The 27,959-nt window shown below is 39.6% G+C and overlaps 1 protein-coding gene across 3 annotated transcripts in view; it reads right to left on the bottom strand.

Annotated features, from left to right (window-relative positions):
• Window positions 1–1,415: 1,415 nt before the first annotated feature.
• The window catches only part of SLC25A12 (solute carrier family 25 member 12), a 183,455-nt gene continuing 156,911 nt past the window's right edge, over window positions 1,416–27,959 (bottom strand). For all 3 annotated transcript variants that reach the window (XM_082395398.1, XM_082395400.1, XM_082395399.1), the window contains 8 exons: window positions 27,731–27,889; window positions 24,605–24,657; window positions 24,278–24,358; window positions 8,261–8,401; window positions 6,292–6,430; window positions 3,570–3,728; window positions 3,366–3,456; window positions 1,416–2,052 (listed from right to left, as the gene is read on the bottom strand). In XM_082395398.1, coding sequence (XP_082251524.1) covers window positions 1,857–2,052; window positions 3,366–3,456; window positions 3,570–3,728; window positions 6,292–6,430; window positions 8,261–8,401; window positions 24,278–24,358; window positions 24,605–24,657; window positions 27,731–27,889 — 1,019 coding nt within the window. In that variant the 3' untranslated portion in view covers window positions 1,416–1,856. The remainder of the gene's footprint in view (window positions 2,053–3,365; window positions 3,457–3,569; window positions 3,729–6,291; window positions 6,431–8,260; window positions 8,402–24,277; window positions 24,359–24,604; window positions 24,658–27,730; window positions 27,890–27,959) is intronic.

The raw sequence follows: 27,959 nt of genomic DNA, 5'->3' as shown, positions 1-27,959 counted from the left end.
ATCTTAAAGACTTCAAGTGAACAAAAGCAAGTCACAGAACAACACATACATAGCATAATCCTGTTTTTAAAATACAAATATGTACATATATTTATATATATATATATATATATATATATGTATGAAAAACAGACTACAAATTTATACTCTAACCTGTTAGCAGTGATTACCTCTGGGGCAGGGAGGGTAAAGGGAGAAGCAGGGTAAAGAGGGTACTTTCACATCTTTCTTTCTCTCTCTCTCTCTCTCTATATATATATATTTTGGTTTTTTTCCTGAATCTTTTGTAAGAACATATCCATGGACTACTTGCTTACTTTTAACCAGTGGTAATAGCAAAACAACTGTATTGCTATTTATTCCATTCCAATGAGAACAGCTGAATACCTTTGGAAATAACTTGCTTTCAAAGCTAATTCTTTTGTTCCTGGAGGGCCTCGAGAGAGCCTATAGTGTGTTACAGGGCTGTCAGCCATCAATTGATGAACCATGTGTAGGAGGTCCATCTCCAGGCTCACCCCTTGAAAATATTTGCATACATTCTCATATGCAGGCTCACTGGCAATAGCAATAATGTTTTCCCAAAGCACTTTGCTAAAGTAAATAAATTCTGATGCTATACATCAAATCACAACCAGAGCAAAGTGTTGATGTGGCTGTCAAGATGCATGTTTAGATCTAAATTAGTAATCACACCCTTGGTGAGTGACTTTTGGAATAAGTTTGTATTTGGATTCATAATGAAGAGCCTAGACCCCACCAAATTATGAGACAGAGCTTTTCTCTTTCTTCTGCACTCCTCTCACTCCACCACAGCCCTTTCCAAATCAAACGATTTCCTATAAAAGTGGGAAAGAGGGAAACCTGATCATTAGTTATTGGGAATCGGTAGTGAATCAAAATAAAAAGTACTATCGGTACCTTTATGAAGGAAAATCTAACTCCATGCATACATCTTGGTGTGCATTTTATTTTTGACTGGAATCATATCCATATGAATGAAAATTGCCAAAGTATTCTTTACTCTTTTGCAAGCTAGGCCCTTGCCTTGCTGTGTCAGAGGAAGGTAAAACTAAGCCAGTAATGCTGGAGACATCCCTGTTTCCATATGCACACTGACAGGAGAGGAGCTGTCTAGGAAATGCCTTTTGATTGATGAACAAAGGAGAATCTATACAGACGTGAAGTATAAATGGAAACATATCAGCACACACACAAGTCATTAACCTGGTCCTCCGGCATCCGCTGGCATGCATCTGTTCCAAAGGGTCTCTTCTTCAATGGTCTCAGCACTTTGTCTCATTATGCCTCTTATCAGCAAATACCTTTTTATTCCAGAATGGAAAACAAGCTAGGAATTAAATACATCCAATACTGAATGCTTTATTTCCATAAGTCACCAATAAGAGAATGAATTTAATTTTAATACATTTATTTTTGTATGATTCTTAATAAAGCACTTTCAAAACATTCTGTACATCTCAAGCCACTCAGAACTGCATTACATTCTATAAATGTGATTTGTCGGGATGAGGTGCCAAGATGTCTCTGTACAAAGATGTACAATATGTACAGTCACTATAAGTGCAAGCTGTGCAAAGCAGTCTAGGACAGTAATTCATGCCAAGGCTTAGAAAACATTTCAACACATAAAACTAAAGATTCAAACTGCGTTGTATTTTTTTTTTCCTGGGCAAATGATTAGTTTATAAACAAATATATGTATATGTCATATAGAAACAATAGTTTGACCCCTCAGCTCAGTCAGCACCATGCAGCTGACTGGATGCGTTACGGGGCTGCTCTCCTAGGCCTCTCTCTAGGGCGCCATTTTGCCGCACTCGATGGTTGTCTCATCACTGAGCTGCCGCTACCTTTGGCTGAACCACAGCAACACTAGGAGGTTTAAATTTGGGGAGATAAAGGCCAAACTTGTTTTCGATGCCAGCAAAAGTGGCTGTGGCGAGTCTGTATCCTCCGATGTGGTCGGGATTGGCAGGAGGAAGGTCTGCGATGCGCGACTTAGGTGTTGGTTCTGAGCCAGAGGGTTTGCTGTTGATAGGGAAAGCCAATGGTTAGTGGGCTCAAGACTGATAAAGATGGAAAACTACTGAGCACTTTCAATCTGACCCACGTGCCTCAAAGAAGAGTGTCTGTCCAATGAGTTCCTTGTCATTTATGCTGCGTTAGTCATTATTTATAGCTACTTTGAAAGCAACACATTCACATATTTGATTAAGAAGAGAAATGGCCTCAATTTCATATACATATATAGATCCACAGAAAAGAGACCAGAAAAAAATACACTCAAATATTACCACTCTGGGAAGTAGGAATAAGGATGATTTTCTCTTTTCTATTTTTCTGTTTTCCCAATTTTTTTACACTAAGCATAAATTAATCATAGAAAATTTACATCTTTCTTTTATTTTGACATAATTTTAAAAGCTAACTTTTTAGGTAATCGACTCACGAAGGTTATTACTAAAATTACTTAGAGAGAAATAGATATAATTCTTACTTTTCCAGGATGTAAAAGTATAGAAAAGCCTGGAATTGTGAGATTGCTGTTCTTACTTTCTTTGTGTTAAGTCCCTCTACTTCTTGGTTCAACAGCTAATTCCCTACTTGGCTTCTGAGCGGGAAAGGGGTTCACAGGTTTATGAGGCAAAGACTCAGATACAGAATTTCATCTTCTGCTGAAAAGCTGGTAATTGCTTCCTTTGGGTACAACCTTCGCCAGCAAATTCAAGTGATTCCTCTTGTCCACAGCACAAGCTTCAAGTACTAAGCTTCAAAAGGCCCAATTTCTGGCCTAAATGTCACCAGTGATTTTGTCCATGGGCATAACCTCTCTTTGAACTTTTTTTCTTTGTTTTTTTGCAGTAAATCAGTTCTAAGAATGTCTATACCTATCTAATAATAAATTATGGTGAATAATGAAATCTTGGGGGTGTGAAAGGGCTTGACTGAGTCTTAGAAAGTTTACAAAAGTGTAACTAATACAAATTTTTATTACTTCTGGAGAAAAGGCCATATATAATAAAATCCAAATAAGGAGCTAAATCCATGAAGCTCAGTATCTGCTTATGCTTAGAAGACAATTATTCACATTACATTTTAATTTGCTGCCTCCCTAAACTTTCCCCAAGTAGCTGCTTAATACTTGTACAACATCACCCTGCCAAGGTCTTACTCCTCCAACACGGAAGCTTCTCAAGTCCACTGTCTGTTTTAAATGTGTTGGTCCTGCAGGATCCTCTGTCCTGTCAGTTTCTGTTCCAAAACTGCCTTAGGAGGCTGAACAAAGACCTGTTTGGGGTTTTGGTGCTTTCTTTATAAGGGAGTTGAAAAGCTGCACTTACAGGCCTCCAAAATCAATGTAAAACCACCGCTGGAGAAGTTCATAGGTGACCAAAGTAACACCAAACTGGGGAGAGGATCGAAACACTCGAGCTGAAAGAGAAAGATTGGGGCAGTTAACAGCAGGATGACTATGGCAAAGACAACCAGTGAGGAATGGGAGCAGGACCCCAATGCCAGCCTTTCCACATGGCCCCAGCCCCTACCTGCGGTCCCTTTCCAAAATGCAGAGGGCCCTTCTTCCCGGAGTATCTTCCTGAAACAGTCGATGACACCACTGTAGGTCGTTTGGCCAGCGCGGGCGGCCACCTGCAGTCTTGTCTTGATGACATCAGCAGGGGTCACCAGAGAAGCGGCAGGCACACCTTTCAGGAGAAAGGCACATTTAATTCATCCAAAGTACCTTAACAAAGGATAGACATACTGCTAAAACTAACAATACAATTAGCAGCTTTAACTGGAAGCTTCTTAAATAGATACCTGGGCGCTAATGGAAAAAGGATCTATAAGCCTATTAGCTGCTTCAATGGGGTCAGGGCAAAGCTCTTTTTTTTTCTTTCTGAATTAGGAAAATCACTCTATATTGCATGATCCTGAAGAACTGTGAGAGGAAAAAATGCAGCAATATTACTAGGACAATCCCCAAGTGTTCTCCTTTAGGTTTCAATTATTTTACCTCCTTTCTTTTCTTAAATAAGATACAGTGTTTTCATGTATAATAGAAAAAATGAGGATAATGCCAATTTAATGAGCTGCTAAATATATCTGATACCAAGATGTAGTGTCTTTTGCTGATTCCTGTCACCTTACTGTGCAAGGTGAATATCAACACTCATATATCCACTCACCCGTTTGAGGGGCTAACTTGAGAGTTGACTGTGCCCCTTTCAGACATGCTTACATGACAGAAGTCATTACAACTGAAGCAGAAGGGGCCAGGCAAGCAGTTAAGGAACGTAAGGGAACATGATCATCAAAAGGCCTTGTCATCCGTCCCCTGTGCCCCAGCTCCCCGGGGCCATGTTAAGATTCATCAGCAGCAGGACACACGAGATGGATTTCACAACCACACCTTTCACTTATAAAACAAAACAGGGAACAAAGGAGCAACATAATCTTCCTCAGGGGGAAGAAATTCAATTTGGCCTCAATATCACCGAATGGTCACTAGGCAGATGGAGCCGGCGACTCTGGGGGGCGGGGTTTCTGTTAGAGACGATGCAAACATCCCCCCGCAGAGCCCTCTACGTTGTTCAGACAGAACTAGGTAAACTGCCGCCTTTGGAATGTTCTGAATTCTGAATGTTCTCAGTGCCTGCCAGCAAAGCTTTACAAGTAAAAATTAGAACAATTCATCTCTCATTCTGAAAACTGACATCGAATGTCTGTGGGCAAGAAGCTGGTGCTGACAGTTCCATGAAAATGTTTACTTGGTTCCATCAACCACTGGCAAAACACCTGTCCATGATTAGACTGTTCTTTGCTGCTGCCTGGACAGCAGAGAGAAAAGACTGGGGGGAAGATTTGCTGGCCCTCACTTAAAATGGGGAGGCTTTGGTGAACACCCAAAAGGAACTGGATGATCACTCGGTGCCAAGACTGAGCAGGCAGCTTTACTGGCTTTCAAATTATAACTGCAAGTGACTGCCCCAAATAAGGGCTCAAGGCTCCCTGGGAGAGTTTCTTGATCATCACAAGTCATTCCCTATCATCGTGGATGAGAAGAGTAACATGCCCACCCGACACCCCTGGAAGCAAGGGCTCCTGCCACACACCACAGTCCAGGGAGTGCTCGGGCTATCCTGCTGTGCTTAGCCAGCAAGCCAGAGGAGAAGGTACCCAGTGAGCCACACAGCAGTGCCAGGAGCCAAGCGGTAAGAGCCACCCTAAGCATCTGGGGACAGCCCTGGGTTTGTGTTCATTCACCTTGCCCATTTCTCTCCCTGACCAGCTGTAACGGGGAGCAAACATGCGCCCTTTCCTTCTTCTGTCACATCTGAGGGCTGGTGCAATAAAGGACGCCTGGTCCTCCCCTTCTATCCCGAGGCAGCTCCCTCACAGCTCAAGAGGAAGGCTGGAGCATGAGATCAGGAGGAAGCGTCTTAGTACCTTCCTGCACTTGTTAGGCTCCTCTTTCAGATGGAATCTCTTCTGTGCTTAATCTGGTATCTTAGACCAGAAGAAGATTTTCATTCGTTCCGTTGACATTTACTGAGCTCCTATTATTACTATGTTGGCCACGCAGGGAAGGCAAGGATGAACAGAATGAAACCCCTGCCCTCAAGGAGCTTCCAGTCCAGTACAGAGGGTAAAACTTATGCAAACAACCATTAATAAAAGACAAAAAGTGTTAAGGGACAGAGAAGAGATGCCAACGGAGTGCAGGGTAGTGTGCTGGGGACGTACGGCTCACTTGGGTCTGATGAGGACGATGGCAGAAGGAACAGGAACAGCTTCCTGAAGCAAACTCAATTTTGAGCCCAATCGTGTTGATTCCAATATACAGAATTAGGAAGTGAGAGCATGCTTAGACCTGTGCGTCAGGATGAGGTACAACAAAGCAACTGATTTGATGAAGAATTTTTCCATCTTAATGCTTAGCTTGGCTGCACCCAAGGTTTCGGGGCAGAGGAGGCTAAGAAACATTTTACTGATGAAAGCCCAATTGAGATGGGCAGAGCTAATTTGGCTCTGAGTTGCTAAGCTGCATTAAGCTGTTTATCCACATTATGCAAATGTAATTAACTCTCAACAGAATTACAGCACACCTCGCAAAGGAGAAAAAGCGATCATATTTAAACTAAGTCAGATACAAACAATAACCTTTCCAGAAATAAAGGGGGAAAGCACATACAGATTCTGTACTTCTTAAAGAGAATGTAGGGGGAGGCGGGGACTCTTTTGGTTTAAAAAAAAAATTGTAGTTACCTGCCATGGCTCCAGCTGCAAGGAGATATATACCTCCCACGTGTCCGTTTTCATCAGCCAGAAGTAGTTTGCAGTGAGCATAAACAGGAAAATAGATTGCAGAGAAGGGAATGTCTCGGAGGAAGCACGCTTTGGCACCCTGTCACACAGTGAGGAAACAGTGCAAAACAGTTGTGTAAACAAGGTGTGAATGCCCACGAGGGATCCAGGGTGACAAGCCTGAGATGTCCCTCAAACAGCATTGGGACTGATGTGGAAGGGAAACGGGAGAACCAGCCGGGCACAGGGAAATAGAGACATGGCTCAAAGTTTGAGAAACACTGGTGGACCCAGGAGTCCTAGAGTTAGTTAACTGGGTAATGATGGTATTCTGACAACTAAGAATTTTCTGGCATTTCCAGTATAGATTCAGATTTTAAGGTTAATAAAAATTCAGTGCTCAAATCTCTAGGCTGCTTGTTCTGTTTGGCTTTGGTGAGTGCCAGGGGGAGGGGGTGTGGGTGGGAACAGACTTAGAAACCCAATATTAATAGCCTGATTTCAAAGCAACCAGCAAAGGCAGCCCCAAAAACTAACAAATTACCAATTCAACCCACCTCAGCTTTGAGTCCCTGAAGTATCAGGTAAGAAGCTATGGACAGGAGCAGTGGAAAAGGAAAGTGACTATTTTAGGGAAGGGGAAAAAGAAACCACCAATCTTCCCTCCTCATTCCCCACGTCCTTAAATAGCAGAGGACGGGGGAAACCCAGACAAAATATTTGAGCAGGAAATTTCCCTGGGAGTAGAAATCCAACCAGGGACAGCTTGTCTCATTGACTGAGGTTGCAATGAACACCTTCCTCAACCCCACTATTCTACGCCCCAGGCTTTAGCTAGCCAGGCAAAAACTCCGTCTTTGGTACTTGTGTCCCCGATGGCTCTGTTTTTAAAAGACAAACTCAAACATTACAAAAAAAATTCCTGGGACTCTCTGAAAGATGATACAGAGAGAAACAACTTTAATAAAATCAGCTCTCAAAGGGAATTCCAAAAGGATGGAAGTTGGGGGTGGAGGGGAGGGAGTATGTACAAAACTCTCTCAGGACATTCATCATTGGTTTCCTGGTCTCCTAAGAACCTTGTAGCCGTGTGATTCTAATCTAGAGAATTTCTAATTTCCGATTTGTAGCTACAGAAGCCAATTTACACACTTCTACTGTGATGGATCTATAAGTAAATCAGATGCTGTGGAAACACAGTTGTCTATAAAAGCTAAATTTAGGTATACCCCCTTCATACCAGGCAAAAGAATAGAAAGAAATATTCTTCCTTGTTTAAGAAAAATAATAGCTTCTGCTCCATTACATCTGATCTGTAATGATGGGAGTAAGTACACCTGTGGGGAAGGAATCTGTTGACTGGCATTTTGCTAAAGCACAGTACACTCTGGTTTTGTTTTGTTTTGTGTTTTTAAATGGAATTCATTATTGACAAATCCCACCACTTAACTTCTTAAAGACCTGAATCCTACCAAACTCTACTACTGTTTCACTGTGGTCAAATTATTAAGACAAAGAGAAGCTCCTACTGGGAAGATAACAATAGAGATAACTCAGACTCAAAATAAACCTAAGACTATTTTGAAGTCCTAAACCAGCCCAAAAAGAACACCAAAGAAACTTCCCAAACCCACCGTCAAATAAAAGGCTGTGAGCCTGCAGCCAGCAGGTCTGCAGGGCTGGCATCCCTGCTGGCAGCTTCATAAAGGCCTGAAGATGACAACAGGAGAGCGTGTTTGTATATCCCACTGCTTCTAATAGAAGTGTCCTGGTTTTTCCTTTTTGTTTGATTTTCTACTCCAGGGACTACCCTGCTGGACAAGATTGCTTTTCCATTTGGCGGGGGAGAAGTCTGGCTCCACATTTTTTCACATTTCTATTGAGTATATTACAACCTCTCTACTGAGATAACCCAAGGGAATCTACCCACCTTATACAGACCAAAGAGTCCCAGGTCCCGGAGCACATTCAGGGCACTGACCCTGGGTCCTGTGGTGATCTCTCCAGCTACCTGCAGGCGAATCTTGACTATCTCCAGAGGGTTAGTAAAGATGACCTGAGAGCCACCAGCCTGCAGGCAAGAAAGGAGAGATAGAGCAGATTTCCAAATCAGCCCCACCGAAAGTACAGGCAAGAAAAATCCGGAGACGCCTCCACATTGTACCACTTTACGCTTCCCTCTTCATGGGGGAATGAGAGTCCGATGCTTTGGCCTATGCGGGAGGGGCTCACAGGGATGGCCCGAAACTCTGTCTCAAGCTTTGTTTCTATTTGAAATGTCAGGAGTGTTTCCCAGAGCAGTCTTTCCAGGGTTAACCCAGCCATATGCAAAATGGCAAAACTAATAAACTCATTTGGAAAACAAAAGTGAAGCCAGATGTGGCAGCATGAGAGCCAATGAAAGGGAAAGAGATGGTAGAAGATTGATTGGTATCTTTTAGCAAGCTGGAGCTAAAACTCGGATCTACAACAGTTTCTTTCCTCTTCTTAGCAAGCGTTCTCCTTAGCTCAGCCACCTGCTTCTGCTTCACTGGACTGCAGAGCAATCAACACAGAGGTGTTTCTGCCCCACAGAGGTGCCTTAAGTCAAAGGGGAAAAGTCTCCTCTGGTTCAAATTCTAAAATGTACTATCCTGAACAAAACTCTGAGACAGATCTACAACTACACCCACACAAAAGAAGATAATTTGGAAGGACAATTGCAGTATCATTTCAAGACCAAACCAGAAACACTGTTCAAAGACAGAGCTGGGAAATGGAACATCTAGTTACCATGAGAACGAGAGGGCAAATCAAAGCCACACTCCACACTCTCTAGCGGTGGGTGACTGACAGAGATATTTGAATTTGGCTAATGAAAGTGTATTTGCACCTGAAATCTGTTAACTAGTTGGGGGGGGGGAATGTTTAACAAAACTGCTACCAACTCCTTTTTTGGTTTCTGTGAGAAAGAAAAAAAGTGTTTATGTGTATGTGTGTACATATGGATATATAAAAATAAATAAAAATTTAAAAACATAAATATATATACATCTCCATTCATGAAGTGAAAAAAATCTCATTTGCACATCTTCATCTCATGTGTAGCTGTTTACATTATATAATCAGAACCACATTCGTATAATCATATTACATTATATAATCATAACTTCACTGTAATAGCATGTCACATGTGAAACAGGAAACGGGTACCTCACTGGTGATTCTAACTCCACAGGTATGGGTGGACTACAAACAACACCCATAGAACTCACGAGCAGGGGCTTCCCTGGTGGTGCAGTGGTTAAGAATCCGCCTGCCAATGCAGGGGACACGGGTTCAAGCCCTGGTCCAGGAGGATCCCACATGCCGCAGAGCAACTGAGCCCGTGCACCACAACTACTGAGCCTGCGCTCTAGAGCTTGCGAGCCACAACTACTGAGCCCACGTGTCACAACTACTGAAGCCCACGCGCCTAGAGCCCATGCTCCACAACAAGAGAAGCCACTGCAATGAGAAGCCTGTGCACCACAACAAAGAGCAGCCCGCGCTCACCGCAACCAGAGAAAGCCCATGTGCGGCAATGAAAACCCAACGCAGCCAAAAATAAATAAAATAAATTTATAAAAATTAAAACAAAAAGTTATAAAAAAAAAAAAATACTCACGAGCAACATTCAATGCCACTTCAGTACTCTACCTTCACCCACATTCCCGTTCATTTTTCTAAAACCCACAGCCCTCCCAGACCCCCTTTTCCAAGGGGGAGCAACAAGTCCCAGCCCATTCTCCTAACTGGCCAGGGGCTATAAACCAACTAAATACTCCTGTTCCAATCCTCATCCCTTATTCCTATCAACATCCACAACTGCCAACACTGACACAAGATTCCTTTCCTCTTTGTGAGACACTTACTGTCTTGGATTCCTCAGGGCCCTAATCCTCTTTTTGTCCACCAAGCACAGAGGGTGCAGCAATTTGCTGTCTCTCTGTGGACTTCCTGCGACTCCCAACTCGACACAATCCAGACCACTGGCACACAGGCCCCTGAATGACGACTGACCCAATTTTACATGTTGGTTTGCCTGTGTTTCTCTCTCTTTTAATCTAGGGCACTGTCCGCAGGAGGAAGTATTTCAATGTTTCAATCGAAGCAAACAATACTTTCAAAAGGATTGCTGGGTGAAAAATTATGTCAAAATGATAATCCAAGTAATTGCTCCCCGTAGCTAGCATTAAAGACCAAACCAATCGAAAAAGTTTACTACTTCCCTGAAATCTCTTGTTTAAATAATTGTTGCAAAGGCTATCTTTGGGAAAATGTGCTTTATGTTCTAAACTAAAGCAGATTAAATTAAAAAAAGAAACAATTTTTATTATAATCCCCCAAATTTGCCACCACCAGATGATGTCAACCCCTGGGCGTGAATCATTAAACATGGACGTTATGTTTAAATAAATACAAAGTTCTTTCATGTTTTTAACAATTAGTAAATTATAACATCCTGCAGAGCAGGAATACTCCAACTAGCACTCCCCCCAGCCACAGCTCCCTCCTCCTCCTCCCTCTCTCACAGACTCTTTTGGAAATAACTGCCAGTTTACTGAGGTTTGTATTTCTTTAACAATTCTTCAAATTTCTTTCTACGGGTACATGTAATAGGCTTTCAATTAAAACAGTACAACTAAAAGAAGGAAACACAAACACATTAACCATTGCATGCTTTGAAGATCTGTTACCCAGCACATTTACTAAGTCCCAGCAACGCACTGGAAACAACCACAAAACTAAACATATATATATATATGAAATATGACAAATAAGTGTGTAAACAATGAAACAATGACAGTATGATCAAGGCACACACTGTGAGTTTATTTCACACCTATGCATGTACTCTACTATGATTGAAGGAGAAAATTTCTACCAATTTCATAGTCTGTATATGCTCTTAAAATTAATAATCATTTTTAAGAACTTTATGATAGGGGCTTCCCTGGTGGCGCAGCGGTTGAGAATCTGCCTGCCAATGCAGGGGACATGGGTTTGAGCCCTGGTCTGGGAAGATCCCACATGCCGCGGAGCAACTAGGCCTGTGAGCCACAACTACTGAGCCTGAGCATCTGGAGCCTGTGCTCCACAACGAGAGAGGCTGCGATAGTGAGAGGCCCGTGCACCGCGATGAAGAGTGGCCCCCGCTTGCCACAACTAGAGAAAGCCCTCACACAGAAACAAAGACCCAACACAGCCAAAAATAAAAATAAATAAAATAAAATAAAAATGGTACTAGAAATTAATAGGCATTAAAAAAAAAAAAAAAAAGGAACTTTATGATAGACCTAGGAATATGTAGACAAATACTATTCCAGATGAAATGGAACAAGACCCCGTGGGGCACTCCTAGGTACAAATCCTTTCTGGGTCCCCTGTTTCTAGTTTGTAGGAAATAGGCTTCATTCAGCCTCCTTGACCTTCCCTTAGTTCCAAAGGGCAGATTCAAACAGTTGCTTTTCAGGGAAGGGAGGGAACACAGAAACAAAGCAGGAGCAGTCAAGAAACAATAGTGCAGCCATGGGGCAGGGTCCTGGTGCCTCCTCAAGGAATATACGTAACAAAATACCTTTGAGTTCTTCTGCAGGAACTAAGGTCCCTACCCAGGTGGAGGACGGTAACTTCAGGTTGAGCACAGGATTCCTGGAACACCGCCTGGTTACCTCACCACCAAACAATCAGAAGAAAGGTACACAGTGGAAGATGAGGAAGACTCTGACCCCCTCCCCAAATGATTCTCCCTTTAAAAACTTTCATGGTTGAGCAGAATCTTTGAAGTTGGTTTTTGGACAGGAGTCCGCCTTCTGCCCAGACTGCCGGCCTCCTAAAGCAACCTTTCCTTTTCCAACCAACACTTACTTGCCTCTCAAGTACTGGCTTTCAAGAGGCGAGCAGCTGAATCTGAATTCAGTAACAGAAACACTGAGTAATAAAGACTGCTATCCAATTTGTCTAAAACTTTGGATATTTTATAACACTTGAAGGAAAACATACAAGGCAAATACAGACTGTCCTTTTTTAAACGCTGAGGTTAACCACTCTCATACATATTAAACTGGGAACAGGGGGCAGGGGGAATAAGATCTGCAATTAATTCAATCACTCTGGTAGGGAATGTAGTGACAAAGAATGAGGATTATGATGTTATCACATCCTTAACTTTTTCCCCTCTGAGAAACAAACACACCAGGAAAATATCATTTCTCCTCTATATTAAGATGCTACTGATTGTAAGTGATATCATGAATTTAATAACAGCTTTCCACAGGGAAAAAACTAAATATAATCACTGAATATACAGAATTTCAGAAATGTTAAATTGTGAAATAAAAATATAGTAACTTTTCAATAAAAGAATTACCTGTATTTTTACAAATATGCTAATGTTTGCTATTTTAAAAAGCAATAAAATTAAACAGAAAAAAAATTTTAAATGCCCATAAGTAAACAGTTAAGTAGAAATAATTATATGCTTTTAATCAGGCAATAAGATTAGGTAATAAAATCATGCCAAGTGTCATAAACAGAACATAAAGTATTAGGTACCCATTGATTACAAATATATCAAAATTTACCTAAGTTTATCAAAACCAGAATAGCTTAGAGATGAAAACATTGGTTGCTCCCCTGGAAGGAGAAATAAATAGCCAGGAGAAAGAATTTGCAAAGCATATGCTATTATATCTTTTGAATTCTGAATCATATGAATGTATTAACTATTCAAAAACAAAAAACAAAACAAAAAAAAAAACAAAACAAAAAACAACCCCCCCACGAGCACCACAAATAAGAAACAGAACTGGCCTTAGAAACAATGACTCTTTTTACAGAGTAGGTCCTCTTTCACACATTCTTCCCCATGGTAAACTTGGTAATTCATACACTTTAAATGAATTTTTAAAAACTAGTTAGCACTAGTTATCTGTGGATCCAAAACTTTTAAAAGGCTTATCAACATACACATATATGAACATCAAAAAAATCTAACCAATTAAAGCTAGTGATCTGAAATAACAGACACCAAGATAAATAAAATTTCAGGTTAAAGCATGATGATACGCAACTATGACATAAATATATGTGGACGTTTAATGTGTGTGCATATGTATGTGTGTTCACGTAAGTATGCAAGCATAAAGTTGAGACCACACTGGTTCCTGGGGATGGGAGTTGGAGAAACTATTTCCAAACAGCTCTTTACAGAGATGTGCAAGCTCAGCTTGCCAAGGAAGACATGGCTTAGGGAGCTGGCTAGCTACCAACTGTGGCTCCCAGGATTAGTAAATGCACCAACTAACAAGTGGACCTCTTGCTGCACCTATACGGGCATGGGTATGGGTGTGTGTGTGTGCCCATGTGCACATACAGGCCAAAGACAGAAGAGTAGAAAGATTCCAGGTTTGGAAGGCTGTTGACCTATATGGTCGTTAACTTTGTAACCTTAGATAGGTCATAAGCTTTCCATTCCTTGGCTTTCTAATATGACAACAGAGATTCCAACAACCTCACGGAGTTCTTGTGCACTAACCTAAGGTGAGAGCGTTACGCAGATTGAAAGCAAGATACCAAGGGAAGGGATTTGTTCTCCAGGAGGTATGTTCATACAGGGCTATGAAAACACCTGCAGCATAATGGGGTTACATCAGTCCTCTGGTGAGCAATAAATACATTTTGAGTTTTATGACTTATCCATTCAGAAGTATCTACTCCCTGAAAGAGGTAATGTGATCAGTCAGGTAAGTGCTCTGGCTAAGTTTAACAACATAAAAACCAGAGAGACGATTAGAAAATACATGTAGGTCAGTCCCTTTAGACTTTTAAACTTTCTGCTTTGTTGACTCAGAAAGACATTAAATTTTTTCCCACTTAGGTTTATGAATGTGTCTAAGAAACTCCACATCATCTTTTTCTTTTATAAAACCGACACAGAGACTATTAAGATAATTAATAGGCAAGTCACAGCCTGGGAAAAATATTCATAACACATACACCTGACAAAGGATTGTATCCATGATTTATAAAGAACTCCTACAAATCAATAACAAAATATGAATAACCTAATAAAAATAGGCAGAAGACTGGAACAGATACTTCACTGAAAAAGATGTAAAAAGCCAATAAACACATGAAAGGATGCTCAATATCTTTAGGCATCAGGGAAATGCAAATTAAAACCACAGCAAGATATCACTTCACACCAAGCAGAATGACTAAAACAAAAAGACTAAAAATATCAAACATTGTTGAGGATGTGGAGTAACTGGAATATTTGTACACTGCTGATGAGACTGTAGAATGGTCCACCCACTTCAAAGAACCAACGGGCAGTTTCTTTTAAATTGAACATACATCTACCCTAGTCTACTCTTAGTCACCCAAGAAAAATGAAAACATATGTTGACAAAAATACTTGTACAAGAATGTTTATAACAACCTTATTTATAATAGATAAAAACTGGAAACAACCCAAATGTCCATCAATAGAAGAATGGACAAGCAAATTGTAGTTAATTCATACCATGGAATAATGCTCAGTAAAATTAAAAACAAACAAACAAAAAAAACCAATACTGATACCCACACAATAACAAGGATGACTCTTGAAAACACTCTGTTAAGCTAGAGAGGCAGACCATAAAAGAATGCATTTCATGCGAGTCTGTTGATATGAAATCCAAGAAGAAACAAAACTGTTGACAGAAATCAGAACAGTGGCTGCCTAGGGGAGGGGAGGAATGATTGACTGGAAAGAGGCATGAATTAATTTTCTGGGGTGAAATGTTCTTTATCTCACTCTTGAGTGGTGATTTCATGGGTGTATACAATTGTTAAAACTCATTAAGCTGACAGCTAAGTTTTTTTAATACATTAATTATACCTAATAACATATATATGTATATATATTCAGATATATGCTAAATTTCTATGATATATATCTATGTAATATTTTAAAAAAAGAAAGAAAAGCCACTACAAAGTTGAATGGGCTCATCTAGATTTATTTTGACACATGGAGAAGGCCTTGATTTGATTCCCTAAGACAGCATTATAGAACAAAAGGAGTTGGTCTTTTCTTTAAAATCAAAATATTTGGGAGTACATGAAAACTGCAGCATATATTAGCTGTGTGATTTTGGGTGAGAGTTAGCTGAGCTTCTGTTTCTCATCTACCCATTTTATAGGAGATGGTAATAGTGCATGTTAAAGTAATTGGAAAAATTCTAAGTTGATAAAGTATTGATATTATTCCTGTACACAACAGATATCATAATTAAACACTCAATTATATATATATTTTTTTTAATAAATTTATTTATTTTCATTTATTATTTTTGGCTGTGTTGGGTCTTTGTGGCTACCCACGGGCTTTCTCTAGTTGCAGCGAGCAGGGACTACTCTTCATTGCGGTGCACGGGCTTCTCATTGCGGTGGCTTCTCTTGTTGCGGAGTACGGGCTCTAGAGCACGTGGGGTTCAGTAGATGCAGCTCGTGGGCTCTAGAGCACAGGCTCAGTAGTTGTGGTACACGGGCTTAGTTGCTCCACGGCATGTGGGATCTTCCCGGACCAGGACTCGAACCCATTTCCCCTGCACTGGCAGGCGGATTCTTAACCACTGCGCCACTAGGGAAGCCCTAAACACTCAATTATATTTATGTCTGATATGGACATGTAATATATGTATGTGTAACATATATGTATACATTTATACATATATAAAGGGAGACTTTCTAATAGAAAAATGAAAACATATGGCCTGATAAGAATGGCTTAACTATGAGAACAATGAGAAAAATTATTTGAAACCTACTGTTACATATACATTACTCATAAGCATCCATAACAGATATTGACTGAGTAACTGTATCCACATGCATACACTCTTATCCCATCCCCACCTAAAGAAGGGTGGAGAAATTATTCAATCTAAAGTTCGAGTTATAGATACAACAACAACAAAAAAACGTATCACATCTAAGTCATAAATTCTGAACTATTAAGTCTTTTTTGAGAAGATTTTAATACAGATATAAAATAAGTTTGGTTAATGCTCCCAATGAAGATTTAAAATTTGAAAACGCACACTCTGTTTATAATTCTCTGTTTATAATCCCAAAGGTTATATCTATTTCCAAAGTGAGAAGCTCTACTGTGATTTTCTGCTGCCCTTAGAAAGTGAGAGCTGCTTGCTTGCATTTCTAATCGGGAAGTCAGAGCCAACAAAACTTCCATCTGGTTTAAAAAATAATGTGCATCATATGGTCACCTTACCTATGATAAAGGAGGAAAGAATATACAATGGAGAAAAGACAGCCTCTTCAGTAAGTGGTGCCAGGAAAACTGGACAGCTCCATGTAAAAGAATGAAATTAGAAAACTCCCTAATACCATACACAAAAATAAACTCAAAATGGATTAAAGACCTAAATGTAAGGCCAGACACTATAAAACTCTTAGAGGAAAACACAGGCAGAACACTCTATGACATACATCACAGCAAGATCCTTTTTGACCCACCTCCTAGAGAAATGGAAATAAAAACAAAAATAAACAAATGGGACCTAATGAAACTTAAAAGCTTTTGCACAGCAAAGGAAACCATAAACAAGACAAAAAGACAACCCTCAGAGTGGGAGAAAATATTTGCAAACCAAGCAACTGACAAAGGATTAATCCCCAAAATTTATAAGCAGCTCATGCAGCTCAATATCAAAAAAACAAACAACCGAATCCAAAAATGGGCAGAAGACCTAAATAGACATTTCTCCAAAGAAGACATACAGGTTGCCAACAAACACGTGAAAGGTTGCTCAACATCACTAATCATTAGAGAAATGCAAAACAAAACCACAATGAGGTATCACCTCACACCAGTCAGAATGGCCATCATCAAAAAATCTACAAACAATAAATGCTGGAGAGGGTGTCGGGAAAAGGGAACCCTCTTGCACTGTTGGTGGGAATGTAAACTGATACAGCCGCTATGGAGAACAGTATGAAGGTTCCTTAAAAAATGAAAAATAGAACTACCATATGACCCAGCAATCCCACTACTGGGTATATACCCTGAGAAAACCATAATTCAAAAAGAGACATGTACCACAATGTTCATTGCAGCACTATTTACAATAGCCAGGACATGGAAGCATCCTAAGTGTCCATCGACAGATGAATGGATAAAGAAGATGTGGCACATGTATACAATGAAACATTACTCAGCCATAAAAAGAAACGAAATTGAGTTATTTGTAGTGAGGTGGATGGACCTAGAGTCTGTCATACAGAGTGAAGTTAAGTCAGAAAGAGAAAAACAAATACCGTATGCTAACACATATATATGGAATCTAAAAAAAAAAAAAAAAGGTTATGAAGAACCTAGGGGCAGGACAGGAATAAAGACGCAGACGTAGAGAATGGACTTGAGGACACCGGGAGGGGGAAGGGTAAACTGGGACAAAGTGAGAGAGTAGCACTGACATATATACACCACCAAATGTAAAACAGATAGCTAGTGGGAAGCAGCTGCATAGCACAGGGAGATCAGCTCGGTACTTTGTGACCACCTAGAGGGGTGGGATAGGGAGAGTGGGAGGGAGACGCAAGAGGGAGGCGATATGGGGATATATGTATACGTAGAGCTGATTCACTTTGTTATACAGCAGAAACTAACACAACATTGTAAAGCAACTATACTCCTATAAAGATGTTAAAAAATATATATAATGTGCATGCATGCGTTTGTGTGTGTGTGTGTGTGTGTGTGTGTGTGTGTGTATGTCTGTTCATGCACAAAAGCACGTCTATAAAAGCATTAGGAGGAAATATACTGAAATGTTGACAATGAAAAATAAAACTTTCATTTGGTAATATCTCTGCTCAAAGCAAAACACCGGAAAAAATTAAGGTTAAAAATTTGTGTGAAAGATCAAAGACCTAAATGTAAGATCTAAAACTATAAAACCCTTAGAAGAAAATAGAGGTATAAATCTTCATGATCTTGGATTAGGCAAGGACTTCTTAGATATGACACAAAAAGCACAAGCAACAAGAGAAAATATAGATAAGTTGGACTTCATTAAAATCAAAGTCCAGTTCTTCAAAGGACACAGTCAAGAAAGTGAAAAGTATTTGCAAATCACGTATCTGGTAAGGTACACTAAATATATACAGAACTCTTGTGTGTATACAGAATACACTAAATACATATAGAACTCTTACAATTCAATAATAAAAGACGAACAACCCAGCTAAAACATGGGCAAATATTCTGAATAGATTGTTCTCCAAAGATAAACAAATGCCAGTACATTCATGAAAAGATGCTCAACACTGTCAGTCATTAGATCACAGTAAGATACCACTTCATACCACTAGGATGGCTATAATGAAAAGACAGATAATAATAAGTATTGGCAAGAATGTGGAGAAATCAGAACCCCCATACATTGCTGGTAGGATTGTAAAATGGTTCAGCCACTTTGGAAAACAATCTGGCAGTTCCTCAAAATACTAGTTAGAGTAACCATATGACCCACCAATTCCACTCCTAGGTATATACACAAGAGAAATGAAAACATATGTCCACAAAACTTCTTACATCAATGTTCATAGCAGCATTATTCATAATAGCCAAAAGGTGGAAACAACCCACGTGTTCAACAACTGATGAATGGATTAAAAAAATGTGGTATTATCTATACAATGAAATATTATTCAGCAATAAAAAAGGCCTGAAATACTGATACATACTACAATGTGAATGAACCTTGAAAACGTTACACTAAGTGAAAGAAGCCAGACACAAAAGGCCATATATTGTTTGATTCCATTTATATGAAATGTCCAGAAATGGTGAATCTATAAAGACAGAAAGTTTACGAGTAGTAGCCTAAGACTTGATGGGGAGAGGGTGGGAAAATTGGAAGGCAATAGCTAAAGGGTACTAGGTTTCTTTTGGGGATGAGAATGCTCTAAAATTGACTATGGTGATAGTTGCACAGCTCTGTGAATATACTCAAAACTGCTGAATTGTACACTTTAAGTGTGGGGAATTGTATGATATGTGAACTCTATCTCAATAAAGCTGTTATTTTAAAATTTTTTCCTGAAACATAGCAAGCATTCGATGAATGAGAGAATGAATGAAAGACTGAACGAATGGAAACATAAACCAAGTATGAAGGAATATAGATTTAGAGACAGAAGTGGTTTGAATCTCAATTTTTCCATTTACTAAGTGCTTGATTTCACTGAGCTTTTAGTTTCTTTGACTCTAGCTGGGAATAATAATGAGATAATGCCTATAAAGTGTTCAGTCCAGTGCAAGATGCTCAAGAAACGGTAGCTATTATTACAATGAATTATAATCATAAGCACGTATTTTCTTTGGTGACATGTAGAAATGAAGCAAATCAGGATAAGGAATTCTACTTTCAAATTACCACAGTGGAATATGATTAGATTTAAGATAAGGTTTTATCTGGTGAGAATGGTCAGAACTACCCTTTTTCTATGAGACATAAACATTTCCTAAGTCTAGTTCCTTGCACAGGAAGAAACTCTAAATCCTTCTCAGCCTTGACAGCTTGTTGGATGAGAATGAATAAATGGAAGAAAGAATGAATGAAAACATACCAAATATGAGTCAATAGAGATTTGGAGACAAAAGTGGTTTGACTCTCAACTTTGCCATTCACTAAGTGCTAGATATCTCTCAGGTTTTATTTTCTTCAACTCCAATTGGGAATAATAATGAGAGAATGCCTATAAAATGTTCAGCCCAGTAAGAAAAGTCCCTACCGCTCACTAGCATTCTAGCAGATTAGAGCTACAGTAAAAGCAAAAACCAGCATCAATGATAATAGTAATATTGTAGTTAAGTTGAGTGGTAGGCTCATGGATGCTCATTTTATTATAACTTTTGGTTTATATAATGTGTTCTCTTTTGCATATATCTAATATCGCATACTTTTAAAAACAGATCACAAAATAAAACAAACAACAAAAAAACACATAATGCTTAAGGACTGGATATTTTCATTCCTTGGTCACCTCAATGATCTAGTTAGTGTACATCATTTTTCCTAAAGGACGGCACAGTCATTTTCAGAGCAGTAGAATTTCCCTCCCAGATGTAGGGAACTCAAGACCCCAGTCCTAGCTGATTCTTCTGCTATGGAAAAAAAATCTATAAAGTCAATACTAACTGCTCAGTTTGAGCCATTTCTTCTCAATTAATCTGCATTAGGTCAACACATTAGGTATTGGGTTGGCAAAAAGGTTTGTTCAGTTTTCTCCGTAAGATGGCTCCAGTAGCACTTAGTTGCCTCTAACTTCATTCAAAATAATTTTCTTAGATTGTATGTGACAGCTGTCATTATCAGCATGCATTTAAAAAAAGACTTATCAAAATTGGTGAATTTTTGTGTAGGCATTTTAATATTGAAGGTGGAAGAAAAAAAGCAACATTTTCGGCCTACTATGCTTTATTTATTATTTCAAGAAAGGTAAAAACGTAACCGAAACGCAAAAAGAGATTTGTGCAGTGTATAAGAAGGTGCTGTGACTGACTGAATGTGTCAAAAGTGGTTTGCAAAGTTTCGTGCTGGAGATTTCTCTCTGGACGATGCGCCATGGTCGGGTAGAGCAGTTGAAGTGGATAGTGATCAAATCGAGACACTGAGAACAATCAACGTTATACCACGGGGGAGATAGCCGACATACTAAAAATAACCAAATCAAGCGCTGAAAATCATTTGCACCAGCTTGGTTATGTTAATCGCTTTGATGTTTGGGTTCCATGTAAGTTAAGCGAAAAAAACCTTCTTGACTGTATTTCCACATGTAGTTCTCTACTTAAACGTAATGAAAACGTTCGTTTTTAAAACAAATTGTGATGGGTGATGAAAAGTGGATACTGTCCAATAATGTGGAATGGAAAAGATTGTGCGGCAAGCAAAATGAACCCACCAGTCACACCAAAGGACAGTCTTCATCCAAAGAAGGTGATGTTGTGTATATGGTGGGATTGGGAGTCCTCTATTATGAGCTCCTTCGGGAAAACCAAATGATTAATTCCAACATGTACTGCTCCCAATTAGACCAACTGAAAGCAGCACTCGACAAAAAGCATCCAGAATTAGTCAACAGAAAAAGCATAATCTTCCATCAGGATAACGCAAGACCATATGTTTCTTTGATGATCAGGCTGGGACCACCAACTGGTACAGCTTGGCTGGGAAGTTCTGATTCATCCGCCGTATTCACACACATTGCACCTTCAGACTTCCATTTATTTAGGTCTTTATAAAATTCTCTTAATGGAAAAAATTTCAATTCCCCGGAAGACTGTAAAAGGCACCTGGAACAGTTCTTTGCTCAAAAAGATAAAAAGTTTTGGGAAGATGGAATCATGAAGTTGCCTGAAAAACGGCAGAAGGTAGTGGAACAAAAGGGTGAATTCGTTGTTCAATAAAGTTCTTGGTGAAAATGAAAAACGTGTCTTTTATTTTTACTTAAAAATCGAAGGGACTTTTTTGCCAACCCAATACATCTTTAAAATTGAGTGATGTTTGGAAGAACAGCTGTACTCCTCTCACCTGGTGGCACTGACAGCATTCAGCCAAACACCCACAGGACACTCCACATTCTATCACCACCCGTACCCAGGATCCTGAGGGTTGGGTTCTCCTGATCAGCCTCATGGGCAGCCACTCTTCCTAGTGTTTATCTGGTGGCTGCTTACCATGTTTTGTTCAGCAAAAAGAGTATTCCTATATCCCACAGTGCCTGATATTCTATCGGTAGAGACTCATCCTTTTTGTTTAAGGTTATTCTCTGTTGAAATATGTAGACTTTTGGGAGAAGTAGCAGATTGTTCTTTAACAATCATTTATACTGTAGTGTGATCGAATTCATCAGTAGAAACTCAATAATTACACATTTTCTTTCCTCCCTGAAATGAAGAGATGTAGAGGAAAGAGGGAAGCAGAAAGTGTTTGTGGTGAAGAACTGCATACAACCTAATTATCCTCCTAGAGCCCAACCTGTTTTTCACGCTGTCAATTTCCAGCTAGACAATCCATCAAAGGGTCCAGAAATGAGTCATGCTTAAGGAAGAGATTTAGACTGTCAGCACAACCCTCGAGGCACCCCAGACTTCAAGAGAAATTCCCAAAGTTCAAACCTAGAAACAGGGTCAATACCTAGGAAGAACAAAGGAACCAAATACCTGATTATAATTTAACCACTTAGGTCACATGTCAGACAAGGGAACAAGTCAGGTTCATGAGCAAAAACCTCTGGATATGACAAATGGAAACAAATAATTAGCTACATGGAACACAGAGAGCATGACTTGTAAGATTTCTGACACATGTACACACGTGTTGCGGCAAAGCTGAGTTAGGAAATTTCTTAACCAAATTAAAACTAAAACCACTGAGATAAAGAATATTTATGATATGCAATGGTTCTTTCATTAGAAGAGAAACACTTACAGCATCTAATTGGGGTAAAGGAAGAGGAGAGGGACTTCCCTGGTGGCGCAGTGGTTAAGAATCCACCTGCCAATGCAGGGGACACGGGTTCGAGCCCTGGTCCGGGAAGATCCCACATGCTGCGGAGCAACTAAGCCCGTGCGCCACAACTACTGAGCCCGTATGCTGCAACTACTGAAGCCTACGTGCTGAGAGCCTGTGCTCCGCAATGAGAAGCCCGTGCACCGCAATGAAGGGTAGCCCCCACTCGCCGCAACTAGAGAAAGCCCGTGTGTAGCAACGAAGACCCAACGCAGACAAAAATAAAAAGATAAATAAATAAATAAATTTATTAAAAAAAAAAAAAAAAAAGGGAAGAGGAGAAACAACAGTAAGAACTAAGCAAAGGTCTTAGTCTATGTCCATTATTTGTCCTCCATGAAAAAAGTTAGCCAAAGACATGAGTTTTCTCCCTGAGAATGCACTTGGACATGTGTGCAGGTATAGCGGCAAATGCACATAAGTACACACGCGCGCGCGCATGCACACACACACAAAGGGAGTGCGCCAAGCTACCTCTTCCATGAGAACTTTGGTTGCAGAAAGATGAGGACCCAGGTATGTGCCAGGCTGACAAATATCATGAAGGAGAATCCAGAGCACCCTCTCTCTCTGACCCTCAGGGAATCTTCTCTGAATTAAAAGCTGCAAAGGTCACTGACCTCATCACCTCAGGTTCCACAAGCAACTGAGAAGGGTTTAGCCAAGACTGTCAGCTAAGTCAACTGGAAGTCATTAAGGGTTTCAGGGACAAAATGGACTAAATAAATCTTTAAAAAAATCATGTACTACCAAATGTGAAAGGAACACCACACATAAGATGAGTTGAGCTGCAAACTTAGATTTGAGAATTGGTCTAAATCCAATGTCATGCTCACACTTTAAAGACAGAATCTCTGAGTTCAGAATTGTCAATAGCTTCAACATAGTTATGGTTGTTTGCTCTGGTCCCTAAAAGGAGGAAAATTATAATTATACCACAGTGGCTTACTCAATCCTACACCTAAAAAACAAGGGCCCAATTAATCAGTCACCTCACACTTATTTTAAAGTTCCAGTCAATATAAATATAGGGTAACTCTACCCACTACTCTGTTTTCTGTGGTATTTAAAAAGAAACAGAATTAGAACTCTAAAAAGTGTAAAAGGTAATGCTTTAGGAGCTTCTAAGAATACTACGTCTACAAAAATACTACCTCTTTTCTGCCTCAAAACCAGTGAGATTATGCAATGAAATTTAAAAAATTATTCCATATGATCACTGAGAAAATCTGCTTAGAGTCCCTTGAGTTCAGGGGGCATGTCACTCAGATAGTATATCCAGTGTGCAAAAATCCTAAGGAACATATTTGCCATGAGAAATCATCAGTATTAATACTTACACAACCTCCAGCAAGGACTTCTGCTAAAAGTGGAATGGAGCCATCTCTCCTGGTAAATTTGTCCCGGACAAAATCATTGACCTAATTAGAAAGACAACATCAGTTAACCAGAATTCCCAATCATTACCTTTAGTGGTACATTACTGGTTTTCCCAAATCAGCAAAATATTTGTCTCATATAAAATTTAAAATTAGCAAATGACTACAAATAAGTTTAAAATTTTACAAGTGCCTTAATAGTGTGCTAGTCTTACCAGCATCAGTTTTCATTTTTGGCTTAATGATAACCTAAACAAATGACAAAAATTCAATGAGAAAGAAACTTACAGTCAGTTTAATGGCCTTTTCTGGAGCAACCCCTATAAGTTGTGGTATCAGACCTAGGTAAACAGAGAGAATTGTTAGCGGTATAGATGCACTAGACGTGAATACACAAGCCCAACAAGGTGGTTTTCCCCATATTATTTACCCATCAAACATTTTAGGGTTTTTATTAAAATGGGAAAAGTGGCTTATCCTAAAAACTATGCATATGTATATAATAATTATTCATGTCAAAACAATGTTATACTTCTTGAGGCTATAAATCCTTTTCTTAAGCATGCCTCCTTTAAAGCCTGGTTATCTAACACCTCCCAAAAAGTATGAGGAAGGAATGGAACCCATGGATCTTGTCTACTCCCAGAACACTGCCGATAGCAATGAAACCAGATTCCCTCCCTGTACAACCAACAACGTACTAACGTACATAGATGCTTTAGAGAAGCCAATGCTGTATGCTTGGAAAAGCTCTGCAAAGTTTCCTGTTAAGTAGACCCAGATTTTGCCACAAATGATGCTACCTGCGTAATAGCATACAGTGGCTTGGCTATTACGGAAAACCAACTCCCATCATCTTCTCTTTACAGAAACCCAGAATTCAGTATTTAAAATTCTTTCATTTATTTAAAAGAAAGCCAAAACTGCAAAGAAAAATGCAGTTTTAAGTAACATTTAATGGGTATCTTCTACAAGCAAAAACAGCCCATTGTTAGCCTATTTGCTAATATATGTCAAACTTAAGACATTTCAAAAGAATTCTCCTAAAACAAAGGAAATCATTATTCTTAGAAAGTTAAATTTTCCAGGCTGGCTGCAAAAGAAAAAATATATAAACAACTCAACATCTGTAGCTATTCATAGGGCTCAACTTTCTAAAGCACACAGATTATCCAAATCGTTAAAATACATTTTTTGCATACATCTTTTAAAGATGCTAACAATAAACATACTATATCCTTTAAATCACCCAGCCAAGGGGAAGTTATGTATGTGTTTGCATGCTCGCTGCTGATCTTAAGCCTACTTTGAGGATACTGCTGAGTGATTTTCTACAAGTTGAGAGCCAGCAAATAATCGTACATACAGCCTACTGTCAGTCAAACTGAATTATCAGTGACAAACACAAATCTGCACACACCTTTAATGGGTAGCAAACTGATTTAAAAGAATAAATCAGCAGATGGCAGTCTTAACTTTCTAACTCTCATGATTATCAGGCCCTATTACTTTTAATCTGACTCCCATACAACCGTGTCAGCATGTGTATTTGTTTTACTACTTGCCTCAATAAGGCTCACGGAATTTTAATAAAGTGCTGATTTATGTCATTTTATCATTGTTGCCTATAAAGAAATTTAGGCTGATCTGTCAACAATTTTGCCAATCATCTGACAAAATAATGGACCACTTCTAAGCAATATATGACAATCTCAACAATCACAGTGTTCAGATACAGGACTCCTACAATCTCTCACTTAAAGGACTGATTTTACCAGCTCACATTCTGAATCAAGCTAATGATCCCTCCACACCCTCCACCCCCAACTTGCTATATTGGACCCATTTAATTAACATGACATCTCTCCCAAATGAAATCTTCTGTAAGCATCCATCCATTGAGAAGGCTAAACTGTGCGGTGTATATCTAGGTTCCTTCTCTTTTAAAGTATACCAAGGAGGAAGAAAGATTCTTACTCAACAGAGAAAGATTGGAGATGTCAAAGAAGAAACCCACTGTAGCGCCACTTAACCCTCAGATTCCCTATTAAATAAAATCTAGATATGCAGTGTTTAATATAAGTCTAAAACAAGCACTCACATGCACAGATCTGCATTCTAACATGCACACCTCTTCCCATGGAGTAAATGTCATACAGCTAGAATTTAGACGGGCTAGAGTTCTGCATATCTGAATAAAATTCATCACATTCTTTCTCAGGAGCAGGGTATTGAGCCTAGTTTGATTCCAGAACAACTCTTTTCTCTTGTTCTATACACAATGCCAAAAATGAACATCCTCACGACCCTCTCCTTCAAGTATAAGTATATTAGAACTACATTTTCACTTGAGTATCTGCACATAATGCCAATCAGAAGTGTTTTTCCTCCTGGCCATGAGCATAAAGCTTTGCTCAGGCCCAGTTTTTCTTTCCGAGGAAGAAGTTCTAAGCCAAACAGTTCAGCAGAGCTCAGAATGAGCTCAGGATTAATGGGACTGTGTGTGCAAACAAACAAGTACAGTAAATTACATAAATGCCCTGGAATTGAGCATGTAGAGAGTTTTTCAAAGAATTCCAAGTGGCGCCCAAAGGGATTAAAAAATTAATCTCCCTCCCAAAGGAAACCCTAAATTCTAATGTGAAAACATGTACATGAAAGTCTCCCTCTCCCAAGAGAACAAGTTCCTACAAAGCCGATGGGGGTGGGGAGAATTCTGCACGGGGCTTGCTGCCTCTGGTGCCGACAGCAGTGTGCTCAGCTTCGAGTTGGTGGTAACATTCCCTGCAAAAGAAAATCTCTCTGCTTCCACTCAGTGCCTCTGAACTACAGGGAGAAAGGAGCAAGAATGAGACTTGGAGCAAAAAGGTTTTCTTTTCTTTCTTTCTTTTTTTTTTTTTTTTTTTTACCTTCAGATGACTCACAGGAAAAGACTTACGAATGGTCTCCTTGGAAGAGACAAAAACATGCAATATCTCTTTCAGTTGAAACAAACAGAGTGTAAACTCACCTTCAAGTGGCAGCCTGGTTTCTATTTCACAGAGGAGAGACACATTTCTCCTCTCTAATTCTTTGAGAAAAGAAGCTCTCTATTTCTTAGCTGTCAGCCTCGTACTCCACCTGCAGACATGTGCCTTAGTTTGTAAGAGCATGGTGACCACCATAGACCCATGCTGGGGAAAACGCAGGCTTTAGATTGCAGGAAGAAGAAATACAGACCTTGTCTGCAGACTAATATTGCTAGTTACCAGCAAGAATGTAAAAAGGGAAATGAGCAAGGAGGAAATAAAAAGAGAGAAACAGCCCTAGTCTGACTGAAAAGGCTGCGCCCTGATTTTCACAATCAGTGAGTCTGAAACCTGCTGCTGGTGAGATAAACTCACTAACTTCAGCAGCTGAGATCTGCTTGCTCACCCCGGTAGAGTCCAAAGAAGCCCTCGTAACGCAAGACTTTCTTAAAACAGTCAAAGCTGTTTTTGTACATCAGCTCCCCAACAACAGAGCCGGTGCCACGCTGATTCTGCATGCGGGTCTTCACCAGGTCTATAGGGTACACCGCGGTGGCTCCCACAGCTACAAACGAAACAATTGTTAGGCTTAAAAGAGAGCACAATTAAACGTAGAATCTGTAAGGACAACAAAT

Source organism: Balaenoptera borealis (genome assembly GCF_965194805.1).
Source record: "Balaenoptera borealis genome assembly, chromosome: 6".
Classification (NCBI taxonomy): Eukaryota; Metazoa; Chordata; class Mammalia; order Artiodactyla; family Balaenopteridae; genus Balaenoptera; species Balaenoptera borealis.
Note: the sequence above shows the minus strand (reverse complement) of the source record. Positions and strands in the feature narration are given on the sequence as shown.